This window comes from Mobula birostris, chromosome 24 (genome assembly GCF_030028105.1).
Source record: "Mobula birostris isolate sMobBir1 chromosome 24, sMobBir1.hap1, whole genome shotgun sequence".
NCBI lineage: Eukaryota > Metazoa > Chordata > Chondrichthyes > Myliobatiformes > Myliobatidae > Mobula > Mobula birostris.
This window is the reverse complement of record NC_092393.1, coordinates 55,747,841-55,762,870: the sequence shown is the minus strand read 5'-3', so window position 1 is coordinate 55,762,870 and position 15,030 is coordinate 55,747,841. Positions and strand designations below refer to the sequence as shown.

General features: G+C 45.5%; 1 protein-coding gene across 2 annotated transcripts in view; it reads right to left on the bottom strand.

The window, feature by feature from the left end:
• The window catches only part of LOC140187166 (regulator of G-protein signaling 9-like), a 93,151-nt gene that overhangs the window by 55,140 nt on the left and 22,981 nt on the right, over positions 1-15,030 (bottom strand). For both annotated transcript variants that reach the window (XM_072242181.1, XM_072242180.1), the window contains exons 2-3: positions 4,428-4,524; positions 797-847 (exon numbers count right to left, since the gene is read on the bottom strand). In XM_072242181.1, coding sequence (XP_072098282.1) covers positions 797-847; positions 4,428-4,524 — 148 coding nt within the window. The remainder of the gene's footprint in view (positions 1-796; positions 848-4,427; positions 4,525-15,030) is intronic.

Here is a 15,030-nt window from a genome sequence, read left to right as displayed (position 1 = left end):
AACCTGCAGAGTATTTCCATGTTTATTCCAGATCTCCAGCATCCTACTCCTCCTATACCTACTAAATTCCTTCCCTCCACTAGACACTGGTGAATCTTTCACCTTTTTTTTAATATAGGCATCTGTTAGTCTGGTTTCCAGGGCACAGACCTGGGCAAGGTTGTATGGAAGACCAGCAGTTGCCCATGCTGTAAGTCTTCCCACTCCACGTCACTGATGTTGTCCAAGGGAAGGGCATTAGGACCGCTTGGCATCAGTGTCGTCGCAGAGCAATGTGTGGTTAAGACCTTGCTCAAGGGCACAACATGCTGCCCAAGCCAAGGCTCGAACTAGTGACCTTCAAATCACTAGACAAACACCTTAACCACTTGGCCACGGGCCAACACATCTTTCGCCTTATCTGTAAGTAAAACACCATAAATCTGAGCCATGGCCCAGGCCCCATGCTATTGGTCAAAGTCACCAGCTCCTCATGCCATTGGTCAAAGCCACCCAGCTGCTCCACGTGATTGGTCAAAGTTACCAGTGCCCCATCTCATTGGATGGTGCAAGGTCCAGAGATGACCAGCACCTGAGATGGTTCAGTGGCGGCTTCTCCTTGAATTACTGTGTCAGATCCGCCTTGGTCCTCACCGACTGCCACACTGGTGGACAACACCGCACCACACTGTGGGACTAGTCTCTAGGATCACTCATTGGGAAGGGAGGGAAGAGATTCAGGTTACAGTTCAGAGGAGTGGCAGAGGGCTGGGGAAGCGAGGGAGGATGATTCCAGGGTGTTTGACTGATCTCCTACCTTCCTCTGTGACCTGCAGACGATGAATCAGCCACTCCAACACATCATTTCCTGCAAAGAGAGAAGGCACCATGGTGTCAACTCCTGCTGAAGCCCAACTTCACAGAGTATTCAAACACAGGTCACTGCCTTCAAAGAATCCTAGAGTTACACAGCACAGAAACAGACCGTTCGACCAACCTGCCCATGCCAACCCAAGCTAGACCAATTTTGCTGCATTTCAGAATCAGAATCAGGTTTTAATATCACCAGCATGGATTGTACAATTTGTTGTCTTGCAGTAATACATCGTACATTTCAACACATAATAATGAAAAAACAAAAAATTACAATAAGTATGTATAAAAATTAATTAAATAAGTAGTGCAAAAAGAGAGGGAAAAATAATGCTGAAGTGTTCATGGGATCATGGTCTGTTCAGAAATCTGATGGCAGAGGAGAAGAAGCTGTTCCTAAAATGTTGAGTGCGTGTCTTCAGGCTCCTGTACCTCCTCCTTGATGGAAGCAATGAGAAGAGTGTGTGTCCTGGGTGATGGGGTCCTTAATGATGGATGCATTTGGCCCATATCCTTTCAACATTTCCTATCTGTGTACCCGTCCAAACACTGTAATTGTTCCTACTTCCAGCAGCTCAATCTATATACCCACCACTCTGTTGTGTGAAGATGTTGCTGCTCAGGTCGTCTTTAAATCTTCCCTTCTCTCACCTTAAACCTACGCCTTCTCGTATGATTAGCCACATATTCCAGCGTCAAACTGTGAGCATGCTATGTTGGCACCAGAATGTGTAGCGACATTTGCGGCTGCCCTCCCAGCACCTCCTTTATGTTGCGCTGGTTGTAACGCAAATGACGCATTTTGCTGTGTGTTCCAACATACATGTGAAATAACTCCGAATCTGAGTCCGCAGGGTAAATGGGTCACTCTAAAGCCGGGGCCAGTACATTAGCCGGAAAACTTATTGCCTTCCCACCTGCGTGGCTGATTTGGAAAGTGCACGGCGCTGTCCTTCTGTTCAACAAGGTCATAACGAGCTTGATTGTGAGGTCGCTCTAGGAACTACTTAATAGTCTTATAATCGCGTGGTAGGAACTGTCCTTGAGCCTGGTGGTACACGCTTTGAGAATCAGAGTCAGGTTTATTATGTTGTGAGTTCTTTTGTTTTGCAGCAGCAGTACATAAATATATGCAAAGCTGCGGTTTGACACAGTGGAGGTGGGGAGACGACCAGCTTCCCTGGATAGACGCAAGTAAGGTTAAGGGGGGAAGCTTTGCTGATTCACCTTCATCAATTTATCATGTGGCACATCAAAGCACGCAGTGAAATGCGTTGTTTGCGTTGACAACCAACACAACCCAAGGATGTGCTGAGGGCAGCCCGAAAGTGTTGCCACAGATTCTGGCACCAACGCAGCACGCTGTGAGCCCAGACCCAACTGCACTTATTGCTTGTGAAGTGGCAGTTGGGAGACATCCACCCCCACAGTCCCAGACTCTTTGATGCCGCCCTTCGTCCCTGCACAGAAGATGAAACAGTCAATGAAAGGTGAACGCGGACAGCCCATCTTTTTCATGAGCTTAGTCTGTTGCTAGGGTACCCAGTATAAAATTAAGTGGGTTACACAACACAACACGGAACCACAGACCTTATCCACTTTGAAATTTCCTTTGAGTTGAGTTCCAGGGAGATAGTTGGATATGGACCAGGGTGTCCGTTCATTTGCAACCCTCTTGCCCCGAGGGAGGTGGTTTCTCAAGAGCTGGGAGCTCTCTTCCCCGGATCATATTCAAAGTAGAGTAAATGTATTATCAAAGTACGTAGATGTTACTGTATGCTACATTAAGATTCATTTTCTTGCAGACAATTACAGAAAAAGCAAAGAATCTATGAAAAGCCATACACAGGTAAAGCTCTCTCCACTACTGAGCACATCTCCATGAAGTGTTGTCGCAGGACAGCATCATCAGGGACCCCCACCACCCAGGACATGCTGCTGCCATCAGGAAGAAGGTGCAGGAGCCTCAGGACTCACACCACCAGGTTCAGCAACAGTTCTCACCCCTCAGAGCATTGTGCTGTGGTCAGCCCGCAAAATATTGCCACATAGCTTGCCCTCAACTTACACCTAACCCTTAGATCTTTGAAATGTGGGAGGAAACTGGAGCACCTGGAGGAAACCCACCCAGTCACAGGGAAAACGTACAAACTCCTTACAGACAGCGGTAGAATTGAACCTGGTTTGCTGGCGTTGTAATAGTGTTACACTAACCTCTATGCAACCGCCATCCCAGAAATCAGGAATTAATGAACCTATACCCAAATTTCCACACACCAGACTCGTTCAATGGAGTAAGAGAATGGGATTAGATTGCTCAGTTTGTAAATCCAGCCTGAGCTGTTAACACAGCGGATGCTTTGAACGTATTTGTGGTTGATTGTGGTCGGCCCTCAGACATTGGGACAATCAGAGGACAGGGAATCTGATGGCTAACTAGACTTTATTGAATGGTAGAGCAGATTCGTGAGACCATTTGGCCTTCTCCTGCTCCTATCTCATGTACAGTAGATTGTGAGGTCAAGAGTTCGGGATGGCAGGTCTCCATTTTCTCGAGGGCAAATAAGGTTGGGCTATGTAGGAGGGAAGGGTTAAATTGGTCTTGGAGAAGATTAAAAGATCAGCACAACATTATGGGCTATACTGTTCTAAATATCACACATATATGTGTGGGCACGTGGCCAAGTGGTTAAGGCATTGGACTAGCTACCTGAAGGTCGTGAGTTCAAGCTCCAGCCGAGGGAACCTGTTGTGTCCTTGAGCAAGGCACTTAATCACACATTGCTTTGCGACGACACTGGTGCCAAGCTGTATGGGTCCTAATGCCCTTCCCTTGGACGACATTGGTGTCATGGAGAGGGGAGACTGGGCAGCTGCTGGTCTTCCATACAACCTTGCCCAGGCCTGCGCCCTGGAGAGTGAAGACTTTCCAGGCGCAGATCCATGGTCTCGCAAGACTAACGGATGCCTTTACTTTACTTTATGTGGAGTGATATGATTTTGGGTTACAGACCGTCCTCAGGATTGGAATCTTTACCCAATCCTGGGACTGTCTCTGTTTGTACTCCTCCATGGCTCTCTGGGTAAATCTGGTATCAGAAGGTTGTAGGTTCAAGTCCTGCTCCAGAGCATGGGCGGTGGGGGTGCTGATGCTTTTTGCTGGAACAAGTGGGGGTGGGTTGGTGCTTTGCTGCTGCTTGTGCGTGGGAGAGGGGAGGGGGGTTTTGGTATTCCAACAGTTTTCTGTCATTCATTCGTTGGGTTTTTTCTTTCTGTTTTGTGGATGTCTGTGAAGAGTAAGGATTTCAGGTTGTATACTGAATACATTCTCTGACTTTAAGTTGAACCATTGAGTTTGCCTGCACTGAGGGAGTGATGCACTTCAGTTAAGATGCTAAACAGGTAAATTACTTTAGTGGTTTGATACTGGGCGGCTTTAGCAGGAACCAGGGCCACTTGGGCACAGATCAATGTTGTGTAACAGAGTGGCAGTGAAGTGGAATTAAACAAGCTCGCGGATATCAAATCGGTAAAATGCAGGGGGCTGGCTGCAATGCCTTGGCCGAGCCTCTTACCTGTCATAGCATGAGGAATGGTGGTGATCATCAGCCTCTGGGTGTGTGTTTTGATGCCAGTCCCGGGATCCTGCATCTCCATGATCAGAGGTTCGATCTACAGGGAGAAGAGATCCAGCCAGGGTGAATAGGAGAGGGGAGCAGGTCTGAGCAAGCATACCGAAACAATAGAGCAAACAACTGCTACTGTACGAGGCAAAGCTGGTGTGGAGAGGGGATACCAGGGGACTGCACAGTCCTCAGCTGATGACAAGGCACGTGGCTTGTCTCGGGAGAGGTGTCCCTTAAGCATTCCATTAGGGCAATCGGCCTCTAGCTGGTTCGAGGCTCAGACAGGTGGGTCCACACTTTCTCTGCACCACAAGACTGGCTTGTACATTCACACTAGTTTCCAATTCAATGTGACGGATACTTTCTCTGGCACCATGGTGTCCTAGTGGCTAGCGAGACGCTATTACAGCTCAGGGCGTTCTGGAGTTCGGAGTTCAACTCCAGCGCCACCCGTAGGAAGTCTCTGTACATCCTCCACATGGAATGTGTGGGTGATCCCCAGGTGCCCTGGTTTCCTCCCACAGTCCAGGTAGGTTAATTGGTTATTGTAAATGTTCCCGTGATTAGGTTAGGGTTAATCGAAGCTGTGGTCTTGCTGGGGGTGGCGTGGTTTGAAGAGCCCGTAGGACCTATTCCGCGCCGTATCACAACATTAAAAACAAATAAGCTGGTGAGGGTCACTGGGGACCCGGCACCTTCAACAACCAGCAGCACTGGGATGCAATGAAACTGACAAGCTGGGACATCCTGCAGTTAGAGGGGGCAGATCGACAGATGTCACACCGTGAGCCTCAAACATAATCAGCTTCTCTGGTAATCCAGAGCAATGGAAATAAAGAGGCTGCTCTTGGCTGATACAGTTTTCAGTACCGCTTTCATTGTTTGCTTGTGCAGAACTAGATAATGAATTGAAGAAACGGTTTGTCCTACAAGATTGCAAATTTCCAAGAGGACCACAACCTTGTTGTTGGGTTTGGAGGCTTGTGTGCCTCAATGACCCGGTGAGCTATATTGACTGGAAACTGGACTTTATGCTTTGGCTCTTGGTAAGGTCACCCATGCCAAACAGGTCAAAGGGTAGAGGCCAGACTAACAGAGGTCCACCGGTCCTCAAGGTTTGGGGGTTCAGCTCAGGGCTAACAACCCTGACTGGTCAAACAAAACTGTTATGGAAACAGCAGTGAAGAATCCTTCTACATCTGATTGCGACGGTATTCCTGAGTCTCCACCCAGGATTTGCACGGCTGATAGTAGTGAAAACTGAAAGGATGCTACTGGCATGATGAAGGAAGCCCTGAAGACCGCTGGACAGCTGGAGATGGAGGACCTTCATTGCTGCCCTAAGCACTAACAGGCATAATGGGCAGGAAGTAAATGTTTGCAAAACATTCATAATTTGTAATATTATCAGAAATCCCACTGAATGAGGAACTACCTCATGCTTTAGCCCAGTCTCTTTCACTTTCTTGCAACTACTTTAAAAATTGGGTTAGTTTCTTTGGTGAGGAACACAATTTTCTGTGATATATTACTGCTTTTAATTGCAGGCCCCTGTAAATGGAGATTTATTGCTTAAATCTATTGCTTAAAACAAAGGTTTAATTTTCAAACACCATTCTTCCCTGCAATCATTATTGGCTCAAGGACAGCTTCTATCCCATTGTTATAAGACTATTAAAAGTTCCCTTAGTATGATAAAATAGACTCGACTTTGCAATCTCCCTCGTCACCTTGACACTTTACAAGAGATTCTGCAGATGCTGGAAATCCAGAGCAACACACACAAAATGCTGGAGGAGCTCAGCAGGTCAGGCAGCATCTATAAAAGGGAATAAGCAGTCAAAGTTTTTACTTTATTCTGCATTCTGTTATTGTTTTCCCCTGTCCTACCTCAATGCACTGTGTAATGAATTGGCCTGTAGGGTTGGTATGCAGTACAATCTTTTCATTGTAGCTCGATATATGTGGCAACAATAAACAAACCAAACAGCACCCCAGACCCTGAATCCGTCCATCACAGCCTTGTGCATAATCAATGGCCGAGAATCCACTGGGCTCTGTGAAAGAAAACTCCAAAGACTTGCAGCTCTCTGAGAGGAGAAAGTCTCTTCACCTCCTAATTAAATGGTTGACCCCTAATTCTGAAACCATCCCCCCACCACCAATTTCTAGACACTGCCATCAGGGGAGATATCTTGGCAGTATCCAGTCCGCCGAGCACCCTCAGAATGTTTCAATAATGTCATCACTCGTTCTTCTAATCTTCACAGATCACGGCCTGACCAGTGTCAGTTTCATAAACCAATCTTCCGATTCCAAAAATCAACTGAATTAATTTCCCATTTGCTGCCTCCTGGTCAAGTCCATCCTCCCTTAACTAAAGACTGTGTGCAATTCTGGTCACTCCTTTCCAGGAGGCTGTGGAGAGGGTGCAGAAGAGGGCTACCTGGAATGCTGCCTGGATTAAAGGTTATAAACTACAAGGAGAGTTCAGACAAATGAATTGTTTTCCCTGGAACATCAGGGCCTGAGGGGAGACCTGATAGAAGTTTAGATCATTATGAGAGGCATAAATAGATTAGACAGTCATAATCTTTCTTCCAAGATAGAAACACCCTACAACCATCAAGCTCCCAAACCAACGTGAATTAATTTCACTCACCTCAAAACTGAATTGTATCCACAACCTGCAGACTCACTTTCAAACACTCTACAACTCATGTTCTCAGTATTATTTATGTATTTATAGTTTTATTTGCACAATTTGTCTTCTTTTGTGCATTGGCTGTTTGTCAGTCTTCATTTCTGTCTACTTTTGCTAATTTATTTATTGAGATATAGGCCATCCAGCAATCCTGATTTATTTGGTCATTGTAAATTGTCCCCTGAATCCTAGCCTAATCACGGGATAATTTACAACAACCAATTAACCTACCAACCACTCTGTCTTTGGACTGTGGGAGGAAACTGGAGCACCCAGAGGAAACCCATGCAGTCACAGGGAGAACATACAAACCCCTTACAGACAGCAGCAGGAGTGGAGCCCAGGTCACTGGTACTGCAAAGCGTTGTGCTAACCACTATGCTACAGTGCCATCCCAGTTTATTTCATAAATTCTGTTGTATTTCTTTATTTTTCTGTAAGTGCCTGCAAGAAAATGAATCTTAAAAGTAGTATATGGTGAGGTACACATACTTTGATAATAAATTTTCTTTGCTCTTGAAATGGCAAGTACTAGAGGACATACATTTAAGGTGAGAGAGAGAGAGAAGTTAAAGGAGATGCACAAGGCAGTTTTTTTTCTCTTTAAACACAGAAAGTGGTAGTTGCCTGAATGGGCTGCCAGGGGGAGTGGTGGAAGTAGATATGACAGTGGCATTTAAAAGGCTGTTAGACAAGGAACCTGCAGGGACTGGAGGGGTATGAATCGTGAGCAGGCAGGAGGATTTTAGCTTAATTCACATTTTGTTCAACACAGATACTGTGGACTAAATAGCCTGTTTCTGAGCTACACACACACACAAAATGCTGGAGGAGCTCAGCAGGTCAGGGAACCTCTAAGGGAACAAATAAGCAGTTGATGTTTCAGGCTGAGACCATTCATCAAGATTTCCAGTACCTGCAGAATCTCTTCTGTTACTTATCCTGTGCCGGACCGTTCTACATACAGAGGTCAAGACTATGTGCAATACTCCAGGTATGGTCTCACGTCAGACCTGTTGATCTCTCCTAAGGGCAACTGAACAATAAGCATTTTGAAGATTTGTTTTCTGAAATATCAGCAAATTGTATGTACACTTCTAATTAGTATCTTCCGTTATTTACTTCAGACATAGAATAAATCATTTCTCAGGCAGCAGGTGAAAGATTGTCCCTGAAGCACAACTCTTTATTGTGTGATCTGTCTGAATCATCGTAGCGAGAGAGAGGGATCTGCAGAGATGAAATCCCTGCTAGGGTTGAGGTATTGTACCTTCCTGCACATTGAATTACTGCATTTCTTTGATATTACACTGCAATGCAATGAACCATTGCACAGAAGGGGTCAAGGACTGACTTATACCTGTGATTCATCATATCTGTAAGCAGTGGAAAATGAGATGGAAAAGGAGTGTTATATGGTGAAACTGCTCTTATCAAAACAAGGTGGTGATGGCTATGTAAATCCCCTATTGAACGTAGTAAGATCATAAGACAATGATGCAGAATCAGGCCATTTGGCCCACTGAGTCCGCTCCACCATTCCATCATGGCTGATTTATTATCCCTCTCAACTCCATTCTCCTGCCTTCTCCCAGTAACCTTTGACCCCCCCTTACTAATCAAGAACATGTCAACCGTCACTTTCAATATACCAGTGACTTGGCCTCCAGACATCTGGGGCAATGAATTCCACAGATCCACCAACATCTGGCTAAAGGAATTCCTCCTTATCTCCATTCTAAGCGGACATCCTACTCTGGGCTGAGCCCTCTGTTCTTAGACTCCCCCACTATAGGAAACATCCTCTCCACGTCTACTCTATCTAGGTTTCAATATTCGATAGGTTTCAATGAGATCCCCCCCCCTTATCCTTCTAAACTCCACAGCCATCTGTGGCAGTGGATTCCACAGATTCACCACCCTCTGGCTAAAGAAATTCCTCATCTCCGTTCAAAGGGACATGATTGTATTCTGAGGCTGAGCCCTCTGTTCCTAGGCTCTCAACCGCCCCCCCCGCCTCACTCCACACCCCCCACACACTCTCGGAAAAATCCTCTCCTCATCCCCTCTATTTAGGTTTTCAATATTCACGTTCACTTTACTATTGGTACCGGGACTCACTCGAGATTTTATATATATATATATATAGGCATCCATTAGTCTTGTGAGACCACAGATTTGTGCCTTGGAAGGTTTCCAGAGCGCAAGCCTGGGCAATGTTGTATGGAAGACCGGCAGTTGCCTATGCTGTAAGTCTCCCCTCTCCATGCCACCGACGTTGTCCAAGGGAAGGGCACTAGGGCCGATACAGCTTGGCACCAGTGTCGTCTCAGGGCAGTGTGTGGTTAAGTGCCTTGCTCAAGGACACAACACACTGCCTCAGCTGAGGCTCGAACTAGCAACCTTCAGATTACTAGACTGATGCCTTATCCACTTGGCCACGTGCCAACACACTCAAGACATCAGCCTGGGATATCTCAGTGGTTTACCAGTGAACAAAACCCACCAAGTCCTTGCCTGCCTCTCCACACCATTCTCCACTTCGTTGCTAGTCTTCTATTGTTGGAACATGAAATTCATTATTTTGGGAGCTTTAAAATCATCCATGAAACAGGTGAGCTAGATCCACCCACCAGTTGATTCATCACTACATGCCCTGGCCTTTATAAAGGTCAAAATATTAGCTTTATTTGTCATGTTAAGGCTAGTGAAACCTATCGAATATTGAAGGACCTCGATGGACTGGATGTGGAAAGGATGTCTCCAGAGAGGGAGTCTAGCACCAGAGGACACAGCCTCAGAATTGAGGGATGTCTCTTTAGAACAGAGACGAGAAGGAGTTTCTTTAGCCAGTGGGTTGTGAATTTGTGGCATTCATTGCCACAGATGGCTGTGGAGGCCAAGTCATTGGGTATACTGAAAGCTGAAGTTGATAGGCTCTTGATTAATCGGGGTGTCAAAGGTTACAGGGAGATGGCTGGAGAATGGGTTTGACGGGAATAATAAGTCAGCCATGATGGAATGATGGAGCAGACACGGTGGGCCAAATGGCCTAATTCTGCTCCTATGTCTTATGTATGCATCAAAACATATAGTAAATTATGGTGTTTGTGTCAATAACCAACACAGTGTGCTGGGGGCAGCCTGCAAGTGTCGCCACGCTGCCAGCGCCAACGTAGCATGCCCACAATTTAATAACCCAAACTGTATGGGTGTGGAGAAAACTGGAGCACCCAAAGGAAACCTACAAGGCCACAGGGAGAACCTACTCTTTACAGACAGAAGAAACTGAACCCTGATCACTGTTTGCTGGCGCTACGACAGTGTTATGCTAACCACTACACTACCACGCCACCTTTTTCTCATTGCACGTGTGTACTTGAACACTTTTTAAACTTTGGGTACAGGAAACGAGCTGCCAGGGAATTGGTGGGTACAACTACAGCATTTCAGATATTTAGATGGGTACCTGGTTTGGGAAGGTTTAGAGCAGAGATTCCCTACTTGGAGTCCACGGACCCCCTCGGCTAAAGGTAGGGGTTCCTGGCATAAAAATGGTTGGGAACTGGTTTAGAGGAACATGGGCCAAACACAGGTAAATGGGTCTTGCTCAGGTAGGCACTGTGGTTGGCATAGATAAGCCTGCTTCTGAGCTGTATAAATGTGACTTGGGATACATACTGGAAGCAGAAGAGTGGCAGAGAGAGGGATAAGAGATGCAAGATGGCGCCAGTGACCAACACAACTAACAGCAACTTCCTGCAGGCAGTTCACAAACCTACTACTACTTCTTCTCCTTCTTTTCAATATACTTCTACTACTAATCTGTGTGCGATTGGAGCCTGTCATATACATTTTGACGATGTGCTTTTGGACTGACTGAGTGACCTGGCACTTTTGCTGTCTCCGAGGGAATTCGGCCTGGTTCAGAGTGAGGTTGAGAATGGAGCGTGTGGCCTAATGGCAAAGCAAGAACTCATAATCTGCTCCATTACTCACTGATTAAAGGGTCAAGCAAGGTTGTTATCAACGAGGATGAGAGCAGAAGGCAAATGGGTGTTCAGCGCTGTCTGCCTGCGTTTGACCGGTCACTCCTTTTCCCTCTCGCTGCTACTACTGGAGGAAAGGTGCAGGAGTCCTGGGTCTTGGGAAAGGTTTGATCGGCACGGGTTGTGGATTGAACTCGTTTTTAGACGACTCTGCAGTTCACATTATATGTGTTTATGGTTTCTGGTTACTCCTTTTTACTTGCTGTTTTGATCAAGGTAGACTGCTCTGCAGCCTGCAGTCTGCAAACGACAGACCGCTAATTGAACTGAACTAAACTGAATGGAGCTAGACTGTTTCAAGGACTTCGTGGTTTGATGTTTAATATTTTGTGTGTTATTCACTTGTTTTTTGCTGTTTGTGCAATTTGTTCTTTTTTTAAATCATGCATTAGATGTTTGATGTTTTCTTTGGACTGGTTCCATGGTGTTTCCTGGGTGCCTGCAGGAGGATAAACTTTAGGGTTGTATACAGCATACCTACTTTGATAATAGATGTACTTTGAATCTTTGACTAATTGGATAACCCACTGAGCCAGTGAAATCTCAACGGGATTATGGCCTCTTCCTGTGCCTTTAGATTCTAATAAGAGCTTGTTTTTCATCCCTGGTCTTCTCTGTGCTGAAATAACACATTGAATGAGCTAATGCACAGAACTCATTCGTTCAATTTCCAATGGAAACCAGAGAGCCTGAGTGCCAGGGCTGGGTAAATCATGCCCATGGCCTAATTTCATACTTCCTGAGAGATTCTGGGCTGAGTCAGTGAGTGGATTGTTAAGGTTGCCAAGTGTTTATGTGATCTAATTTAACATCGATGCTCACCAGCTTCTACCGTCTCTCGAAGGCATTGCTGTTACCTCGCTCCGTGATGCCCGCCGGTTATTGGCACTGATCCAAACCATTAACCAGTTCTGCATTGTGGGCACCACGTCAACAACTGCTTCACATTGTGGAAGTTACAGCAAGCCGAGGATTAAGATGATGCCCAGGCAAGGATAGTTTATAGAAAGGGTACAGTCTCAGGCAAATGAGATCTTCGCACAGCAGGGGACCAGAGCCAACTGGCCTACAGAGACAAGATAAAAATGTAAGGGACATCACTTCGCTCAACTTCCCACAACCAATGGGCTCACTTTAAAGGACTCTTCATCTCATGTTCTCAATATTTATTGCTTATTTATTTATTATTATTTCTTTCCTTTTGCATTTGCACAGTTTGTTGTCTTCTGCACTCTGCTTGAAGGCCCAAGTTGACCGGTCTTTCATTGATTCTGTTACAGTTATTATTCTATACATTTATTAAGTACGTCCACAAGAAAATGAATCTCAGGGTTGTATTTGTATTTTGATAATGAATTTACTTTGACCTTTGAACCAATGGAAGATGCAAGGCACATACCAACTAGAGGACAACTACTCTACTAACTTCAAAGTATCAGTGGTTGCTAGCTTGTAGTTTCTATTGATTTTTAACATCTCAAAGTTCAAAGTAAATTTTATTATCAAAGTGCATATAACGTCACCATATACAACCTGAGATTCATTTTCTTGTGGGTATACTGAACAAATCTGTAGAATAGTAACTATAACAGAATCTATGAAAGGTCGCCCAACTTAGGTGTTCAACCAAAATGCAGAGGACAACAAACCTTGCTGATGCAAATATAAAAAAAAGCAATAAATAACGAGAACCTGAGATGAAGAGCCCTTGAAAGTGAGTCCATTGGTTGTGGGAACATTTCTGTGATGGGCCATGTGAAGCTATCCCCTTTTGTTCAAGAGCCTGATGGTTGACGGGTGGTAACTGTTTCTGAACCTGATGGTGTGAGCCCTGAGGCTCCTGTACCACCTTCCTGATGGCAGCAGTGAAAAGAGAGCATGACTTTGGTGGTGGGGGTCCTTGATGATGGATGCTGCTTTCCTACAACAGCATTTCATGTAGATTTGCTCAATGGTGGTGAGGGCTTTACCTATGATGGTCTGGGCCGAATCCACTACTTTTGTAGGATTTTCCATTTAAGGGCATTGGTGTTTACATACCAGGCTGTGATGCAGCCTCTATTGTGAATGGTAATTGATCATGCAAGTAAGAAATTTGAACATTCACAAGGTTACCAATTAATCAATATCTCTCACTGCTAATCAGTTTTGTATAAAAATGACATTTCTTTGTTCAGAGTAATTTTATGTATTGCACTGTACTGCAGCCACAAAAAATTAATAAATTTCATGACATGTGTGATTGATGATAAAGCTAATTCTGATATGGGTCTCTGTTGTGGACTGATAGTTAGAAAGGTGCAGGAAGAGGTGGGAAGGGGGCAGGAAGAGGTGCATTATGGTTGGGAAAGGGGGAGGGGAGAGGGGAGGGAGCAGGAAACACCAGAGAGACAATCTGAAATGATCAATAAACCAATTGTTTGGAATCAAATGACTTTGCCTGGTGTCTCAGGGCTGGGTGTGTCTGCACCTGCTCCAGAGCCCCCACCCCGACACTTGACCCACACCCATCCCACAGTGCTCCATCCTCATCATTCCCAACACCCTTTGTTCCTGCCAGATTTACAAACTCGCTCACTGCTCCATATTGACAGATACAGTCCTGTGTGCCCAAGTCTGAGGCACATCAGCTGTATATATATATGTGCACAGTACTGTACGTTTCGATGTACGTGTGACAAATAAAGCCAGTCTTTAAATTCTGAATCATTAGTTGCTCCGTTTTACCTGATGACCAGATTCTATAGTCTTTTATGTCTCTTCAGGTGAATCCACCTATCACCTGTCAGGATTTCTCCTCTATCCCTTCAATCCAGGTGAAGGATCTCAACCCTAAACACCGACCGTGCACTCCAGTCTGGGAATCCTTACGCAACATCCTTCCTGCATGCACCTCGTCCTCCTGGAGGGCTATTTACTCATCACGTACATGAGGGCGGCCTCGCGTGAACGTGTAAATAACATAATTAATCGTCCCCAGGGACACTTTTACTCATTATTCCAGCAACTGAAAAATTAAATAATTATCGGGTGGCCTTGTTAACAGATGCACAATGTACCAACCGGAACCAGCTGAGTGCATTGAAACTAATTGACTGTAGATCAGCTGTACCATATTTCAGAAAGTGAGCCTTCCCTATGGGAATCAGATCCCCTGTTCAAAATCTGCTTTTGGCTGGTGATTAAATTTACGGTGAATTTACAGTACAGATGTCCTCTCCATAGAGCCAGCCTGCCTTGTATCAGTGGTGCAAATTAAAATTACAACTTCACCGCACCGTTGAGGTGGATGGGAACATCAAATTGCTAAGCACCTCTGCTCTTGGAGAAGAGACTGTCTTATAGCACTACAGCACAGAAACAAGGCCTTCGGCCCATCTAGTCTGTGCTGAACTATTAGTCTGCTGAGTCCCATCGACCTGTGCCTGGACCATAGCCCTCCATATCCCTCCCATCCACGTACTTATTCAAACTTCTCTTAAATGCTGAAATCAAACGCATGTCCACCACTTCTGGCAGCTCGTTCCACCCTCTGAGTGAGAAAGTTCCCCTTAAATGTTTCACCTTTCATCCTCAGCCCATGACCTCTAGTTCTAGTCTCACTCAACCTCAGTGGAAAAACCTTGCTCGCGTCTATCGTTACAGACCCTGTGTCCGCGATATTGTCCAATCTGCTTTGTCCGAGTACTCAGGGTTTGACGCTGAGACGGCTGCCAAGCTGAAGAAATCGACAGACACAGATGGTATTGGAGCTACCTATCCACAGCAGCAGCAGGCTTCATGGGGTCCCAGCTGCTCA